At 58.2% G+C, this 16,664-nt stretch overlaps 1 protein-coding gene across 50 annotated transcripts in view; it reads right to left on the bottom strand.

Annotated features, from left to right (window-relative positions):
* BIN1 (bridging integrator 1) overlaps positions 1-16,664 on the bottom strand; it is a 59,394-nt gene that overhangs the window by 31,920 nt on the left and 10,810 nt on the right. For 5 of the 50 annotated variants that reach the window (XM_077956785.1, XM_077956793.1, XM_077956827.1 and 2 more), the window contains exon 1: positions 2,518-2,672. The exons of 43 other annotated variants lie outside the window; for them this stretch is intronic. In XM_077956785.1, the coding sequence (XP_077812911.1) occupies positions 2,518-2,529 (12 nt within the window). In that variant the 5' untranslated portion in view covers positions 2,530-2,672. Of the gene's footprint in view, positions 1-2,517; positions 2,753-16,664 lie in introns of those variants that run through there. 2 more of the 50 variants (XM_077956831.1, XM_077956821.1) reach the window with 2 other exon arrangements.

Genomic DNA, 16,664 nt, shown 5'->3' with positions numbered 1-16,664 from the left:
GCAGAGCAGTACCTGGCCCATGATATTCAAGAAATGGCAAATCCTTAAAAGGCCTGCAGAGAAGCCTTCACACAGCTGGGGGACGGGCCTGACTGACACCACCAGCCCTCACACCGGGTCCAGGCTGATGGCATCCCAAGATGCGAGACAGAAGTCACAGATGCACACGCTCTACCTGCACATGGCAAACTCCTATGCATCCTTCAAAACCTTACTTCGGTGACATCAGTGTGAACTGTCCCTGATCTCTCCTTCCCTCCAAACACTCTGTAACACTCAGAGCCTGGGACCCTCCTCACTGCTATGTGATGTGCCTGTGCGCCTCGCTCCCTTACCCTAAAGGAAGAGCTTGAGGTCAGGGACAGTCTTCCAGTCATCTCTGTGTCCCTGACACCCACACAGGGCTAAGCACAGGACAGCCACAAGGCTGCTGCTCATCTGAGCTGTGGGCTTTGAGGGCAGAGACACGACCCTAAACAAAACACCCTGCGTCTCAGTCTCAGGCTCCTCCCAGGCAAAATGGAAGGGTAATGTACAGAAAGCCCTCAGCCCTGAGGGCTGGAGGGCGTGACAGCGTGACAGCACAGAAGCCTGAGGCTGAGCCGGTCTCCCCACTCTGCAGGACCTCAGGCTGCTGAAGCTCTCGGTGCTCCAGTGCCCCTACCTTGGAAATGGGAGGAACAACAAGGCCGTAGCATGGCCGAGGCCCAGGGAAGACTGATGGGCGAGGTTGGCCTTGACCACACGCCATCCTCACTGCACATACCCCCATTTCATCCATGAGGGATGTGGCCTGGGGTCCCCATCCTCAAGGAGCTCCTGGTGTGGCCACCACAGGGAAAAACAAGCTGGGCACCCCCTGCCCCAGAACAGGAGCTGGGACAAGGCCATGAGGCTTGGGACACAGATCTCCCACCCCATCCGTTCCACACCTGATTAGTGGGGCCTCCCCTGTGCTGAGCTCACAGGCAGACCACTGAGGGACACAGGGGACTCCAGGCGTCCAGGTGGGGCTGGCCCAGCAGCGACTCAGGAAAGCTGGGCAGGACAGTTGTGCTGGGTTTTGAAGGATGAGCAGGAGTTGGGTGAGGAGGAGGGCCTGGCGGCACAGGCCAGGATTTACACTCTGTCCAGGGTTACTGGGGGAGGGCACCTTAGTCAGTTCCACCTACACTCATCACACACTTATCAGGCACACTCGCTCTGGGATAAACAAAGGGGAGCCTTTGATAACTTGGCAGAGGACAGGACACACAGAGGCCCAGGAAGCAGAGGCAGTCACAGAGCCAACAGCCCCAACAGCCCCAACAGCCTTATCAGTGCCACGCCCAGTCACCTCCTATCAAAGCTTCCTCTCACCAAGTCCTCAACCCAAGGTCAGATGTGAGTGGAGCTAAAGTGCCTTGGAGGGGACACCCCAGGGCAGGGCGGGGGGGGGCAGGTGGCAGGAATGACGAAGTGTGGCCCCGTGGCCAGCTCCAGAACCTCCTCCTACAAACATCCACAGGGTTCAGCCTCGCTGAGCCTCGGCTGTGGAAGGCAACCAGCCCAAGACTCCTCCCTAGAAAGGCTGGGAGGTTCACTGAGTTGGCGCCGTGCCTCTGGCGCCAGGGCCCAGAGGGGCTCAGTGGGAGCGTCCCGTGGGCGGGGGCCCCTCCCCAGCCATCCGCCAGGGCATTTTTCATGGCCCAGTGAGAGGGCAGAAGGCCCTGGCATCAGCCACTGCCTGTGGGTACAGGGAGTCCTGCCACCCTCACAACAGCCCCCGCGTGGCAGGCAAGGCCCTGACCCACAGCGTGAGTCATGGGGCACAGTCAGTGCACGGCCACCGAACCCAGAGGGAGGAAGGGCGCCCAGGCCTGTCTTGTTTGAGCCAGGAGCAGCTCACCACGTACAGCACCCACCCACCATGCACGCACTTCAAGTCACCAGGGCCACCTCCTCAGAAGGGAAGTGTCCTCATCTCCATGTGACAGATGGCAGGTGAGCACAAACAAATCAGGACACAGCCTGACACCGTCCAGGCAGGAGGGGCCAGGAGTTCCAGCCGCCACAGGGAGGAGGGCCGGGTCTTCGGGCTCACCCGGCTGGGCCCCAGCAGCCCCTCCTGGGGTCTCTGATCTCTCTGTCGGCCCCAGAGACCAGTGGGACCCCGGCACTTGTGGGACGCACACCCACAGTCTGAATGGCATAGCCCAGGGCAGGGGATAAGCACTTCCCTGGGCCGTGAGAAGGACCAGCCCAGGGGCCCAGGAGGAAAGCCCAGGGGAGGAGGGGTGAGGGCCACATTCCCAGCCACTCTGGTCCTGGCCAGGGCCAGGCAGAAAGCTAGGGGCTCCTCCACCAGCCAGCGGCACCCCTTGTCCCTGCTGCGGCTGGAGGCATCTCAGTGGCTGCAGAGTTCCCAACACCCCACCCCAGCCACACACATGGAAGGGGGGCCTCATCCAGCAAATCTCCCTCCCAGGCACCCACCCCCCAGCTGCTGAGACCCCAGAAAATGCATAAGGCCCTCACCTTCCGCATCATCTCCTCCCCACTTGCCTGCAGAGGAAGGGCGGGCTGAGTAGTGAGCCCCGTCTCGCCCCTTCCTCCCAGCAGAGCCTGCGGTTAGGGGCCACAGGGACAGGATGCACACCCTGCCGCCCTGGCGTTCTCACACCGAGGCTCCCCAGGCAGGCAGACACAGACAGAGGACGGGAGGGCGGGCAGGGGGAAGGCCACTGTCAGACACCCGGGCCAGGCTTTCCCTGGGCCCAGTCCCAAGGGAGACACCCCAAGAGGCGAAAGAGAGGGCCCCTAGAACAGGACAAAGGCGATACTTCCCCCAACCCCCGCCCCCCACCTCTGGGTCCAGGCTCGCTCCCTGATTCCTGGGAGCTGTCCCTCTGTCAATCTCTCCTCGCCCCTCCTCCTCCACCCTCTCCCACACACAGCTCGGGTCAGCCAAGCTGGGGAGCTGTGGCTGATGACACAGGGCTGGTCTTGGGGGTCTTTCTGCCCTGGTGCTCCAGGGGCCCCTGCAGGGGATACAGAGGGCAGGACGGCCAGCTGAAGGCTTCCCTGGTCACAAGCTCTGAGGTCTTGCAGGGACTCAGCTGGAGATGCCAGGGACATCGTAGGCCAAGTCTGCACCGAGACCAGGGTTGGTATGGGCAGGCCGTGGTGGGCACCCAGGCAGGGGAAGGGATACAAGGCCCTCCACCTCCCCTCTCCTGCCCCGAGAGGCTGCCTGCTGTCTGGCACATCAGGCTGGGGTGGCAGTGGTGAAAGGGGTACAAGGGGAGTATTAAACTCCCAGGGGCAGAGGGAGCCAGTCTGAGGACAGTCCTGCAGACCCCATAGTCACCTAGTTCCCCAGCACATAACCCTCCTCCAAGCCCATCTCTCAAATGCGAGCTGCCCCTGCATCCAGACACACGGGACCCCGTCTCCCGGCTCTGCTCACACCTCCCCATCCCCACTCTGACAGTGGAGCCGCCTAAGCCTGCTCCACACCTCCAGTTGGAGGGTCTCGGTGGCCTCCAACAATCTAGGCCTCCATGCAGGAGGCCGCAGCAGCCCCAGCGAGAGAGCAGAGGGAGGAAAAGAGGTTCTCAGCCCACCACTCACCTCCACATCTCATGTGAACCTCCCACCTCCTTATTTGCAAAGTATAAACCTCAAAGAATGTGGAGAGGATACTATAGGGACTATCATCTACCCTTCGCCCAGATTCACAATCAACTGTTACCACTTGGTCACATTCATTTGCTTTTTTCTTTCTTTCCTTTTTATTTTTTATTTATTTATTTATTTATTTATTTATTTTGCTTTTCTCTTTTCTTGCTATGTTGCCCAAGCTAGAGTACGTGGCTCAATCACGACTCACAGCAGCCTAGACTTCCTGGGTTTAAACGATCCACCCATCTCAGCGTCCCGAGTAGCTGGGACTACAGGCCACTGCGCCTAGCTAGTATTTTCAGTTTTTGTAGAGACGGGACCTCACTATGTTGCCCAGGCTAGTCTCGAACTCCTAGCCTCAAGTGATCCTCCTGCCTCAGCCCCCACAAAGTGCTGGGATTGCAGGTACGAGCCACCGCGCCCAGTCACTCTTCTCTCATATAAACAGTTCCTGCATTTGTATATTTGCCCAGCCAACAGAAGGTAAGCAGCGGAACGGTCACTGGGATGACCTTCACTCCAGAATACTTCACCCCTAAATACTCCAACAGGTTTCCTAAGAACAAGAACACGCTCTGAAATGCCCATGATACCATGAGCACCCCCAGTACGTCCAATATGTATTTTAAAATACCATCTAACACACGGTCCACATTCAAATATCCTTGGGTGTCCCCCAAATGCTCTTTGTGTCTGGGTCTAGGATCCCACTGTGGCTCACATATTGCTTCTGGTTATCGGGTCTCTCGTTCCTTAAGTCCACAATATTCCCCGTATGCCTATTTATCAATGCTATCCTTTTTTATTTTTTTCTTTCGCGATACTGGTATCTTTTTAAGAGTGCAAACCAATCGCCTAGAGGATGCCCCACACTCTGGGTCCATCTGATTGTTTCCTTGTGAGGGAGTTCAGGTTAAACGCTGCTTTGGCGAGAGTCCTGCAGGGGGAGGCTGAGCCTTCCGACCACACTACAGCTGTGTTAAGCTCCACCGCTGGGCCTGAGTCGTGTTTGCCGGGTCTCTTGGAAAGAAAGGTCACTTTTCTCTTAGTCATCTGCAGGGCAATCACGGTCACTGTGGCAAGGCAAAAAGTTGTTGAACTTTTTGCACACCGCCTTTACTATCCATCATTCTTTGCTGTTCAGTGTGAGGTCTGTGGGCAGCTGCATCACAGTCTTCGGAGAGCCTGGGGGAGAGGAAAAACTGCAGACCTGCTGAACCAGAGTGTCCCCTTTAACACGTCCCTCTGGCGCACCATATGCGCGGTGAAGTCTGAGAAGCACTGCAATATCGTCTTGGCTGGAACCCGCTGTTATCCAATCTCCTCCACGTGACCCGGCATTCCACAAAGACGAGCTTCCCCTAGTCTCGCCTTTTTGAGGAGGGCGGTGAGGATATCGTGAGTCCTTCGTTGTGCGTTCATTATTCATTCTGATGCTCATACGTCCCAAGTGCAACCAGTGGGAGGTTTCGGACACGTCCTCATTCATCTGCGGGCGCTTCCTTACTTTCTGGCACTAGCAGATGCTCCAGGCTCAGCCTGCACTGTCCCTGCCCCAGCCCTGGAATCAGCCATTACTCCAAGGAGCCCCGATTTCCTTTAGTGGAGAGGCGTGCTCATCGCTCTTAGGCATTTCACCTTTCCATCGTGCTCAGAGCCGCAGATTATTACCCCTACTTTAGAGATAAGAAAGGAAAGGCTGAGGCACTAAAGGATTTGGCTCTGCAGCTAAGCAGCAGCAGAGATCAGATTCTGTGGCTTGTGGTGGCGGCGAACAAGCATCATCACTCAGGTCTGTCTGCTTCAAGAAGTGGGAAAGGAGACAGACCCACGTTGTAGCAGCTGCCCTCTGAGTCCACCGCAGTGTTCCTTCGGAGCCCACACTGCCTGTGGGCTGTGGCACCTGCCCCAGGCTGGTGATTGCACAAGGGGCAGCTTCCTGGTCTCAGCCAGCCCAGGGAAACTCTCTCCTTCCTCAGAACCCAGTGAAGTCACATGTACAGAGGTGTCGGCAGCTCTGCCACTTCAGAGCAGCAGTGCTTAACCCAGAAGCTAGCACTCTCCTGGTGACGATTGAGGCCTTGTTCTCCCCACCCGCCCCCCGTCCATCCCTGCCAGAGCTGCTGCTGCACCCTCAGGCTGGGAGGGGAGGGCACCCAGACATGCAGCCAAGGACAGAGGGGCTAGAATGAGGGTCCCAGACTCCCTGAGAAAGCTACAGGCAGCTGGACCCCTTGCAGCAGCCCCAGCTGTGGCTGCAAAGGGGAGAAGTGACCCAGGTTCCTGCTGAGGAGCAGAGCCCAGGGACACTGGGAAGTGAGTCCCAGGAAGCAAGCCCAGAACACACAGCACACTTCGGAGTGGCTAGCCACCCTTCAGGCTATGCCTTCCAACTTCTCAAAGGCACGACTTTATAGATAAGTGCATTCCATTAGGAGGCCAGAATGCTCCCCGGCCCTCAGAGCCCCACACAGCAAAGCAAGCTCGGCCGTGTACACGCAGCAGGCGCCCCAGCGTGAGATGACGCCCACACACGCTCACGCACACCCTCCCTGGCACAGCCACCTGTTCACGGCCCTCCAGTCGCTCCTAGGCACAGTAGGAAGGTGGGGGAACCACGAAGAAGCAAGAGGCAGAGGGAGGCCGGGGAGAGCCCATAATGAGGAAGGAGCCGGAAAGAAAACCAGAGATGGGGAAACCAAGAGCGAGCCCAGGGCAGCAAGACGCACCCCCACCAGGAAGGGCCCAGCACCTCTGGGGGAATGGGGTCCTCCTCCTCAGCTCACACTCTCAGGGCTGCTCCGAAAGGGGGACCTGAGCCAGGCCTCAGCCCCCTTCCCTGGCTCCTCTGTGCCCCCGTACCTGGGGCTTCCACGTCCCCCGGGCTGGATATGAGGTGGTGGCAGGAGGGGCTGGCTTTGGGGACAGGCGTCTGTCAACTTGCCTTCCCTTGAGGGAGATGCTGCCAGCTCGGTTCTCACTCCAGAGAGGACCCCTTCCCCATTCCTTCCCTATGGAGCCCAGTTGAGGGCCCCACATGTGCCCCTCCAGGTAAGCTCCACAAAGCTCGCAGCGTAAAGCATGACCACCAGGTAATCTCTCCTCCAAGAATTCACCTTGGGGCGCCCACCACCCTTGAACCCCCTCCCCGTTGGGCTCATATCCCTAGGCCACCCTGAGGGGGCAACTCTTGGTCCCATTTTATAGATGAAGAAACCGAAGGTCAGGGCGGTCACTCAGCTAATGAACAGTAGAGCCAGGATGCCACACCTGATCAATTCCAAAGCCCAGACTCAACTTTTGACTCCCAAACTGGGGCACACAGACCCTGGGGGGAGGGGGTGGTGTGTCTGGAGCTTGCTGAATTAGATTCACCTCCATCTTGCTTTGATCCAAAGATCGAACTGGTAAAGAAAACACTTTTGTGACATAACAAACACAGACAGTTTGTGGATTAGAATGCAAAGCTGACAAAGATTTTCGCTATGAAATACAAAACCGGGAGGACGTTCCTCCCAGGAAGGCCTGGCCTTGCCCCAACATGTTGATCCATCTTTTTTTTTTAGACAGAGTCTTGCTCTGTTGCCCAGGCTGGAGTGCAGTGGTGCAATCTCGGATCGCCACAACCTCCACCTCCCAGATTCAAGCGATTCTCCTGCCTCGGCCTCCAGAGTAGCTGGGACTACAGGTGCACGTCACCACGCCTGGCTAGTTTTTGTATTTTTAGTAGAGATGGGGGTGTCACCGTGCTGGCCAGGCTGGTTTCGAACTCCTGACCTCGTGATCTGCCCACCTCGACCTCCCAAAGTGCTGGGATTATAGGCATGAGCCACGGCGCCCGGCCAGTGATCCATCTTTTTCACAAGTCCCTGACCCCCAGGAAGCCCCTGGCCTCGCCCCCACGTGGCGATCCACCTTTTTGACAAGCCCCCATGCTCCGTCCCCGACACCCATCCACGAAGACTCATCACGCTTTTCCGTGGTGGCCTGCTCAGAACGGCTGACTGAGGAAGCTGCCTGGCCTCTCTCGGGAGGCTGTCACCCTAAAATCATCATCTCCTTCCTCTTTTTGGTGATTTTCCCTTTCCTTTGTGAAATACTGGTGAGAGCAAAAAGTGGTGCTGGGTGTTCTCTTTTACATCCTTAACTGACAAGAAAAACTTGACCGATTACGTCAGCCCTACAACAATGCCTTGCTGGTCAAAAACGAAAACCCAGAGAGCCCTTCCAGCCCGGCTGGCCCCCTGGAAGTCCTTTCTGCATGAGAGCCGGCAGCCCGGGCCTGCCCCTGAGAAAGATGGGGAGGGGAGGGGAAGTGGCAGGGCCTCCTCCTCCACACTCATCTCTGCAGCTGGAAGCGAAGGCTCTCGCCCCAGAGGAGTGTCCAGTTGACTCCAGGCCAGGAAGGCCCCCTCCCCGTCCTTTCTCTCATCCCTCTCAGGGTGCCTGAAATTCCAGCTGGTTCTGTAGATAAGTCTGTGGACTGCAGCCAGGATGGTGCCACGTGGACCCCAGAGGAAGCCAGGCTGGGCTGCGGTGGCCTGGGGAGCCCAGAGCAGAGCACACAGCACGAGTGGAGGCAGCAGGGGCCAGAGTCAGGTCGGGAGGGGCTGGGGTGAGCACACTCAGAGTGACCAGTGGGGCTGGACCAGCCAAGGGCAGTGCAGGACGGATGGCAGAGCAGGAACCGCTCATCCAAAGACCATGTGTGCTCAAAATTCCACCAGGGGAGGCAGGTGTTTCACAGTGAGGAAACCGAGACTCCCATGTCAGTAAGCAATGAGCTGGAATCCACACGCGGCCCACTGGTCCCAAGCCCATGGCTTTTATCAGTCACCCCACCACCTTCCACTCAGGAGGGCTGGAGGACCCCCTGAATCACGACTGGCTCCCCTCCCCTCGGGACCGTCCACCAAGCTGAGTCCATTCTTAGCCATCAGCAGAACCAGGTGTCCACCAGCAAATACAGGAGTTTCTAGAAGGGTTAGGCCCACCCAGACCACCATCGAGCACCCAGGCCTCCCCCTCCAGCTTCTTCCCCACCCATCCACGCCCCGGAGCTGGGACGTGGCCTCTCGGCTGTGGAGGCTGGTGGCTGCGGTGGTCACACTGTGGGTGAGCTGGCCAGACGCAGGAGGGATCTTCTGACAACTCAGTTCCTTGAGAGCAGGACGGGCGCAGAACCAGGGCCTCCCCTGCCAACTCCCACCCAGAGACGAAGGCGGCTTCCCCTTCTGCGCTCTGACCTCACAACAGGCATTTGGAGACTCAGCAACGTGCCCTGGTGGCCGTGTGCCTGGCCCTGCTCTATGGGGAGCCACACAAGGTCTGTGCCCTGGAGGAGCCAACGCTCTAGGAGGGAGGCAATGTTGAAAGGTGCTGTGAGCCTCCCAACAAAAATGCAGCAGGCGGGAGTGTGGTTCCCGTCTGTAATCCCAGCACTTTGGGAGGCTGAGGGGGCCAGATCGCCTAAGGTCAGGAGTTCCAGATCAGCCTGGGTAACATAGTGAGATCCCACCCCTACCAAAAATAGGTTTTAATTAGCTGAGTGTGATGGTGTGCATCTATAGTCCTAGCTACTGGGGAGGCTAGGGCAGGAGGATGGCTTGAGTTCAGGAGTTCAAAAAATGCAGTGATCCAGGACCACACCATTGCACTCCAGCCGGGATGACAGAGCAAGACCCTATCTCTTAAAAAAAAAAAAAAAAAAAAGGCAGCAGAGCACTGAAGGGCTGGGGGTGAGGGGAGAGGGCGGCTGCTGTTAGGAAGGAACTCGGGGAAGTGACAGCTGAGCAGAGACCTGAGGAAGGAGCGAGACACCAGGCTGGAAAGGAAGAAGGAAGAAGGTAGAGCTCACCAGGCCGAGGACGCAGTGAGTGCAAAGGCCCTGAGATGGACGGGGGGAACACCAAAGGACAGCAAAGCCGGCGTGGCTGAGAGTGGCAGGGGGCAGGGAGGACCAGGAGGCCCTGAAGCACCAGGTGCCAGGCTTCATGCTGAGCCCTTGGGCATGATTCCATAGCCTCATGGTGGACCCCTCCATAACCTCATGAAGGAAATACTATTATATGTTCACTTTGCAGGTGAGGAAGCTGAGGCACAGCCTAACCGACTCCCCAGGGCCACGCAGCCAGACCCAGGATCCCAACCACAGGCCTGGGTCCAGTGGTGAGAAGCTTTAACCGCTGCATATGCAGCCTCGGCCGCCAGGACTACGGAGGCCCCTGGAAGACTCTGGCCCTTAAAATCCAGCATGGAACGTGGAACCCTGGAAAGCTCTGAGCCAAGCCTTGATTTTGCAGCCTGCAAAGCTCCCAGGCTGCCACATGTGCAGATTTCAGGAGCACAGTGGGCAGGGCGCCTGTTCAGAAGCTGACTGCACTGACCCAGGTGGGACGCAAGGACACTCTGTGACCTGGGCTATGAGAGGGAAGGGACGGTCATCACCCCAGATGGGGACATGTGTTGGGGTAACAGCTGGGGGTCACAGTGAGTTTGCAGTGCCCAGAGATGTCCAGGAGGAAGGCGGGTACACAATGGCCAGGAACGCTGGGGTGAACTGGACACACCCCACTGTCAGGTTTCTATCACGCCCCGGCCCCACCCACCTGCCCCTCAATCCCTCCCACTGCCCACTCTGGATGACCAGCTCAAGGCGTTTAGTCTGGGCAGCTGGCCAGGGACCCCTTCTGGTAGGAGACGCTGCTGGGGCAAGAGGTGCAGGGAGCAGGCCCGGGCTGTGCAGCCCCGGGCAGGTAAGCTCAACTCCCTGACCTACTGGGTCTCATCACTTAGTCACAGCCAAGAACTCCCTCAAGGGTGTTTAAGGGTGAAGTATGATCAGGTACGAGGGCCCTGCAGAGCCACTGGCACTGGATTCCCCCCATGCCCCCCACCCAGGGCTGAAAGTTCCTGCCGTCTTCCCACCCTAGCCCCCAATGCCCTACTCCCCCCACCCCCAGCCCACACTAGCCTTCCCCGCACCTGCCGCCCGGTGCACCTGCTCCTGCGGCTCACAGTCCACTGCAGCATGGCCAGTTCCTTGGAACAGCACATACCAACCACCCACCTTCCTCTCTCCAGTCAAGCTCCCCTCTGCAGTCTCCTTGCCTGCAGCTCTCTAGGGACCCTGCGAGCCACCCCATTACCCTGGGCCCCTTCAGGAAAAGGGTAAACCAATAAAAGGCCCTATGGAAATCAACCAAACAGCTGAAGATCGTGGCCATCCCAGCAACGCCAGCCTGGTGCAACCTGCTGTGTGGCCACATGAGGAGCCCTGACAGGCCTTGCCACTACTCCACATCCCAGTGCCACCCCCGCAGGCCGGCAGCAAGGGCATGGCCGCGGGGCGTCAGTGACACAGGGCGACCCTCCACCACTTCAGTTGTACTGGGTGGGGCTCGCTGAGGACAGCCTGTCTCCACAGGCACGCACCCCACCCTTGGCCCCAGCCCTCCGCCCACCTGTCCCTCCACACAAGTGTGGGTGCTATTCTCAGCCCGGCTCCAGGACGCTGGCCATAAACACAGGGTGGAATCTGCTTCTCCAGCCCACCCGCCTCCCACCCTCATCACCTGCTTCCTGAGCTCAGTCGGGCAACAGCCTGTGCTGGGGAGGAGCAGAGCACCAGCCCAGCCCCAGCCAGGACACAGCTGTGGGTGGGGGGCGGTGACAGCTCCCAGCAACCAGGGCAGGGGAGGGGGAAGGTCTGGCCAGCACCCACCCGCCTTGGGGCCAAGTGAAGGTCTGAGCTGGGTGGGAGGGCAACCGACCATGGGTCACCACACACCCCCATAGTCTTCATTAGGAAACTCTGCCTCCCTTGCAATGCCAGACTATGCTGGCCCTTCACATCAACTCCTCCAGGCAGCCTCCCCCGACTCCACTCCAGGAACAGGGGCTGACTTATTCTTCTGGATGCCTTCAGGTTCTTACATATCTGTTCCTGTCTGAGAAGCTCAACCTAAACATGCAACCAGGCTATTCATTCCTTAATCAAAGTCCTCGGTTTCTACATCTATGACACTGGAACTAGTAAATGCCGCCTACGGGAGATATGTGTTTATCTCAAACACATCATAGGTATTACTTCAAACAGTACTGTTGTCAGTTCTGCTATTCAAAGGAGTGAATGCCCAGAGTCAGCTTTAGATAGCGCCCACCCAGAAGTGCCCACTGAGGCGCCAACAGGCAACCCATGCAACATAATACTGAGGAGGGCTGCCCTCACCCCAGCCCCAGGGCACTCTCAGGCCTTCCTCTGCTCAGGGCTGTTCTAGGGGCTTCCCTGCCTCAACCTGGCCTGTCCAGCACGCCCTGCCACTCCACACAAGTGTGGGTGCTGTTCTCAGCCACAGGGGTTCCCCCTCTTTGCAGATGCAAAAACAAAAGCCAAGGCTGGCAGGCTCTGAGTCCCAGAGAAGAGGAGGATGGACCTACTTCGAGTCCAAGGCTGTTTCCACTGTATTTGGCCCCAGAAGTAGGAAGCCAAGGCTGGAGGAAAGTTGGGGAGGAACCAGAAGGGGACGAGGTGTTTGATGAACAGGTAATCAGATCAAGAATAAGGGCTGGCTGGCCGGGCGTGGTGGTTCATGGCTACCTATAATCCCAGCACTTTGGGAGGCCAAGGTAGGAGGACTGATTGAGGCCAGCAGTTCAAGACCAACCTGGACAACATAAGGAAACCCCATTTCTACAAAAAAAGAATTTTTTTTTTTAATTAGCCAGGTGTGATGGCATGCACCTGTGGTCCCAGATACCTAGGAGGCTGAAGCAGGAGAATCGCTTGAGCCTAGGAGTTGGAGGCTGCAGCAAGCTATAATTGTGCCGTTACACTCAGCCTGGGTGACAGAGCAAGATCCCGTCTCAGAAAAACAACAAAAGAGTAGGGGCTGGTGGGTGGGGGGAATGAAACGGGGAGCCAGAAGGAACAAGAACATGTGGAGGGAGTCACGTGGCTACCCCTGCCCTACCCCATGGCCCCTGCCTTTAGCCCTGCCCCCAGCCTTGCCCCTTCCCCAGGCTCTTGGTCCAGCTCTCCGCCTGGCCCCTACCCCCATGCCACCCTCCACCACACCCCTTCCTCCACCCCTACCCCCCGTCCCTGCCCCTGCCCCTGCCCCAGGCCCTGGCAGATGGAATGAACATTCAGGGGAGCAGAGAGGCTCCGGGCTTCCTCCCCCAACCCTGCCCATCCTGTGCTGTGTGGTAAGAAGGAGCAGAATAAGATGAATGTGAAGGGCTAGAGGGACATGGATATGGGGGACAAAGGCACTGCGCCCTCCCCACCCGATGCAGGACGTCAGCGCACAGTGGCACAGAAGTGGACATGGCCCAGCCCCACCCTAATAGGCTGTGTGACTTCAGCAGGTGCCAACCGTCTCTGGGCATAATCCAGGTCCCACTGACCTTAGAGGGAGGTAACAGGAGCAACGGGGCCCAGAGGGGCTGACAGCTGCTCAGCAGGCCGCCCTGTGTGGGAGGCAGCGCTGCTCACTGAAGGCCTGAACACCTGCCCGCAGTTCCTGGCACCACCAGGCTCAGCGCTGAGGCCGGCCACCAGCTCAGGGCCATGCTGCAGGGGGCAGCAAGGGCCTCCCACTGACCCGCAGCCCGGGCAGGTCACCACCCTTCCAGATGATGCGCCCTGCAGTCTCAGTCATCGTCTAGAAAGGTCCTCAGAGTATGCCCAGGTCCCCTCACTAACACATCCAGGCCTCCTCCAACACAGTGCAGTGCGCTTGGGAAGGGGAGGCAGGGACCCCATGCAGGAGAGAGGACAGAGGTCCCAGAAGCCACAGCCCACGCCTGCACTCCCTGTGCCCGCAGGGAAGAGGAGCTCCTCCCGCACTGTCCCCTCCTCCCCAGGGCCTTCTCCACCAACAGCAGCACAGTTCAACAGTAAGGGGCTGAGCAGACAGACAGAGGGGCCACTCCCTCTAAATAAAAAAGAAAAAAGACCCCAGGAGGGAGCCAAAGGAGTGGGGCACAGCCTGGGGGCCGCCCACAGATGCGAGGTCAGCCCCCAGCCAACCCCACACTAGGGCTGTCCACAGAGAGAGGGGTCAGGGTGGGAGGGCTAAAGGGGAAGTGGGGGGTTACAGTATTACCTGGGGCCTGGCCCCACAAGGCCCTGTCGGGGCTCAGAACACAGCACCCCATAGTGTGGTGCTGTGGCTGGCCACAGACTCTGAACAGAGGGCACGCGAAAGGCCTCAGAGGCAAGCTCTCCGTGACCTTCTCCCGCCCTTCTGTTTCTCTCCCTCCTTTTCCCTGCCCAGGTGAGTCATCAAAACTGGCATTTTTCTTTCCTAAGGTGAAGCATAAAGACCAAAACCCCTTTTCCCCAAAGCCAGCCATGAAACCCAGAAAGTTCGCTCTCTCCCACTCCCTTCACCCCTGAAGACCCTCATTCCACGGGGGTCCTGCACTCCATGTGGGAGAAAGGCACACAACACAGGCCGGAAAGAAGCCGAGCCGACAGGCCTTGCTGGGTTCCCCTCGGACTGTCACCATGAGGTCACACCCTTTGTCCCATCACATGTCTACACGGCTGTCCATTCCTCACCAACTCATGCCTGAAAACCGACAGTTCTCTCTGGGTCCTTGATCTTCACTGTTGAAGGCTCCCGTGTCATGTAAAATGTTGATTAAGGAAATGTGATGCTTTTCACTTGGAAACCTGTCTTTCGTTCTAGTGGTGTCAGCTGTAGCCCTTATGATGGGTGAAAAAGATATTACACATTTCCGCCCCTGCCGCTCTCTCTAAACAATCCCCTCCCCTTCCTTCCTTCCCAAGGCCTCAAGCCCTACCATCTGGATCCTGAGCTAGGCCTGGACTCCCTGGACTCCTCCAGTGCTGGGGGGCCCAGGCCTAGCCTCAGACGGGACGGCCCTAGAGGATACACACGGAGGGCATGGGTGCAGCTGGACACCCCCCACTGGCCTCAGGCTCTGCTCCCCATCCTGGAGCAGGGCTAGTCCACGAGCCGGCACCCCGACCTTCAGGGTCCTCGTGTGTGAAATGGAAACACCTGTTCTCCGTTTAATCCTCATGACAACCCTCCCACGCAGGACATTATCCCACCTCACAAAAGAGGACACTGAAGCTTGGAAGGGGAGTAACTTGTCCAAGGTCAAAGCATTTAGGAAGAGCAGAGCTGGGATTTGAACCCGGGGCTCTGAGACTTGAAAGTCATATTCTTTCCACCTTGCTGCATTGTGTAAGGTGCTTTGCAAAGCCTTATACAAAAGCTTTTATCCTCCAAAGCCTCACACGCCAATTTACTTGGCACTGTGTGCCTACTATGTGCCAGAAGCCAGGAACACAGGCACAATGGGTCCACCCTCCCCCTTCAGGACTGAGTCCAGCAGGCAGGGCTGTTAGCCCATTTTATGGAAGTCAAAAGGTGATGAGTAGGGAGAGCAGGAGCAGGAACCTGGGCGCTCCCGCTCCCTGCTAGCCAGGAGGCCAGTGCAGCGTGGGAGCTCCAGGTCCCTCTCTCCCTGCATGGCTTAGGCACACAGTCTGAGTACTGGAATGGCGCTGAGCCGACTGCAGACTGTGGGGGAGGCCTCCTTAGTCTCTCGCAGCGCAGCGGGCAGGGTGACCCGCAAGTGCAGTGGCACAAAGCCGGACACTGGCATCAGGTTCCGTCCTTGCTGTGAGCAGGGCTCCCACAGTGCTGACTCAGCTCCCCCGGCCCAGCCCTGCAGCCCACACCCATTCCTCAGGGAGGTTTCTGAAGTCGGCCCCAGGCCAGACCAGCCCAGGATCAACAGACCCTGCCCACCCGGGTGGTGTTGCCCCCAATGCCCTCAGGAAAGGACCCCCTCAGATGGGGCCTCCTCCAGGCCCATGGTTCACCAGACCAGGAGGACAGGGTGGGCGGGTCAACTTGGGGAAGGCGGTGACATTCTAGCTCAGCCAGGCTGCCTTCCAGGACAGGCTGCTTCACCAAGTCCTTGCAGGGAGAGGGGGACACAAATAAATAAACTCCTGGCTTGGTTCATATTTCAGAAAAAGAACAATATTTGGGTCCTGTCCCAGGTTCAGCAAATGCATCCAATTAATTGTGGATTCTGTTTCTCAGTTTAGAACAAGAGTCAGCTCATTCTTCGTCCTGGGGTCCCCTCCCAAGCCACTAACATCCCCCAGGATCCCTGCAACTCTTTCTTCATGGGCGTCTCAGGAGCACAGTCAGGCCAGCTTCATTCAAATCTGATCCTCCCAGGTCCGGGGATTCCTGCAGGAACCCAGGTCCCCTGCACCGCGCTTCCCTGGCGGGGTCACTGGTAGATCCCAAAGTGAGGGGCCCGGCTCTGTGGGTTCACCTTCCCTCTGGTATGCCAGCCTCCTGGAGTCACCCAGGAGCCCCACTCCACCCCCAAGCATATGCCAGGTGTTCCCCAACAAAGGCAGCCCCCGCACTGACTTGCATTTGAAGATAACGAAGACATCTGCACCTTAACAGTCCCTTCCAAGCTCCTCTTACCACCTCCTTCCCACTCCCTGGACTCGGGGATGGGGGTGGCAGCGCCTGGGAACGGCCAACTTGGAGCCAAGTCTGAGGCCCGGGAGGGAGGGAATCCCAGAGTACTGCGCCCACTCCCCACTCTCCAGCCTCTGTTCTCACCTGCCAGATGGGGCCGTAGTTTGGTCCCACCTACCTCACAGGGCACAGAGAGAAACAAATGGAAAGCGGCGGGTGTGATGGTTCCTAGTAAATTACATAATGCAACAGAGGTGCAACGGCTCTGCCCCCCGAACCTTCCAGACCCAGCCGGACCCAGCAGGAACGCAGCTGCTGCCATTCTCACTTACAGGAGTCGGGAGTTCACCTTGTTTTGCTGAGAGAGGAGTATCCCACGTCCCGGTTCAGGTGGGTACACTGAGGCTCAGTGGCCCACCTGGAGCCTGTGGTCTTCCGCTACACAGCAGGTTCCTCCAGTCAGTGAGTGAGTGAGTGAGTGAATGGATAAATGATGGCAGACCCTCACCT

The sequence above is a fragment of the Macaca mulatta genome, chromosome 12 (genome assembly GCF_049350105.2).
Source record: "Macaca mulatta isolate MMU2019108-1 chromosome 12, T2T-MMU8v2.0, whole genome shotgun sequence".
In the NCBI taxonomy this organism is placed as follows: Eukaryota; Metazoa; Chordata; class Mammalia; order Primates; family Cercopithecidae; genus Macaca; species Macaca mulatta.
The sequence above is the reverse complement of the archived record's forward strand: the minus strand, read 5'-3'. Positions and strand labels throughout refer to the sequence as shown.